General features: G+C 39.4%; 1 protein-coding gene across 1 annotated transcript; it reads left to right on the forward strand.

The window, feature by feature from the left end:
- The first annotated feature begins 219 nt into the window (after positions 1 to 219).
- OR6F1 (olfactory receptor family 6 subfamily F member 1) lies at positions 220 to 1,146 on the forward strand. Its single transcript, XM_019963692.2, has one exon. It carries the CDS (start codon positions 220 to 222, stop codon positions 1,144 to 1,146), a length of 927 nt encoding a protein of 308 aa, XP_019819251.2.
- The last annotated feature ends 732 nt before the right edge of the window (positions 1,147 to 1,878 follow it).

Consider the following 1,878-nt stretch of genomic DNA (forward strand, 5'->3'; position numbering starts at 1 on the left):
CACTGTCTGTTAATTCGTTATAATAGCACAACTCTCTACTTAATTAAATTAACCAATACTAATCATGCATAGCTCCAAGCACAGAGCAGGCACTCAACAGATGTTAGTTTGTCAATATGCATTCAAGTACTGAAGCACTCTCATGAATGCATTTCTTTTTATTTTTCTAGAACTGCGTGATTGAGTCAAAGACCTCCATGTGGGGGTCTGTGTTTCTCTATGAACACACACAATGAAACTCTCCCCCAGGACTTTCTCCTATTGGGCTTTCCTGGGTCCCAGATCCTTCAGCTCTCTCTTTTCATGCTTTTTTTGGTTATGTACATCCTCACAGTTGGTGGTAACGTGGCTATATTGATATTGGTGAGTACCTCCCACCAGCTACACACCCCCATGTACTTCTTTCTAAGCAATCTCTCTTTCCTGGAGATTTGGTATACCACAGCTGCAGTCCCCAAAGCCCTGGCCATTCTACTGGGGAAAAGCCAAAGCATATCATTTACCAGCTGTCTTTTGCAGATGTACCTTGTTTTCTCATTGGGCTGTACAGAGTACTTCCTCCTGGCAGCCATGGCTTATGACCGTTATTTGGCCATCTGTTATCCTCTACACTATGGGACTATCATGAACAGCCTCCTCTCAATGCAGCTGGCTCTGGGCTCCTGGGTCTGTGGTTTCCTGGCTATTGCCGTTCCCACAGCCCTCATTAGCAGCCTGACCTTCTGTGGGCCCCACACTATCAACCACTTCTTTTGTGACATTGCACCTTGGATTGCTCTGGCCTGTACCAGCACACGGCCAATGGAACTTGTAAGCTTTGTGATTGCTTTTGTGGTCATCCTAAGTTCTTGCCTTATCACCCTTGTCTCCTATGTCTACATCATCAGCACCATCTTCAGGATTCCCTCAGCCCAGGGCAGAAGCAAAGCCTTCTCCACGTGCTCCTCACATCTTACAGTGGTGCTCATTTGGTATGGCTCTACAATCTTCCTTCATGTCCGCACCTCCATTAAAGAGGCTTTGAATCTGACCAAAGCTGTTCATGTCTTGAACACTGTGGTAACTCCAGTTCTTAATCCCTTCATCTATACTCTTCGTAACAAGGAAGTAAGAGAAACTCTGCTAAAGAAATGTAAAGGAAAATAAACTGCTTCCAACAAAACAGACCTCTGTCAATTGTCTCCATATCTGTTCAGGGGTTCCAAGTAAGAATATGGAGAAAAAGGCAAGTCTTTCTTGATGTAAGGAGAGAAGGAAAAAAAAAAAACAGAAAAAAATCAATCAAAACAAGTTTAAAAACCTGTGTATACTTGCGCTACTTTCTCATATATGATAGGAATGGAAGTTCTTGGTATAAGCAAACTGGACATTTTTAAAGAAAAATATCTTTACATACTGAATTCGGTTTATCCTTGGATTTCATTTATAAAATGAGGTGTAATAGTTAGTAAGAAGGGTGTTTTATTGAGTAAACTTTAAATTCTTGTCCCTTCTAAAATAGCTTTGATGAAATATGTGAAAAGTGAAAACTTTTAAAACATGTTTGTGAAATAGGAAAAGGTTAAATAAATAGAAGGACAGTTGAAATCATAGTGCGCAATTATTTCAACACACTATTTTTTGGATAAAATATAGTAAAATATGTACATATAAAAGTTGATAATTACAATGTGAGACCTTTGTTTAACAAGGATAGTGAACAAAAACTTTCTAATAAGCAAGTGATGTTAAAAGTTAGAGGGCGACAAAACTGCAGGAGAGCTTGGAAAAAGCAATAAATGTTTTTACATAACAAAATGTTAGTCTTGAAAAGGAAAATGCTAAAGGATTCTGTTAGTAAGTCATCAAGGTTAGATACCACATGGCTTCAAGGGAAAA

Source organism: Bos indicus, chromosome 7 (genome assembly GCF_029378745.1).
Source record: "Bos indicus isolate NIAB-ARS_2022 breed Sahiwal x Tharparkar chromosome 7, NIAB-ARS_B.indTharparkar_mat_pri_1.0, whole genome shotgun sequence".
Classification (NCBI taxonomy): Eukaryota; Metazoa; Chordata; class Mammalia; order Artiodactyla; family Bovidae; genus Bos; species Bos indicus.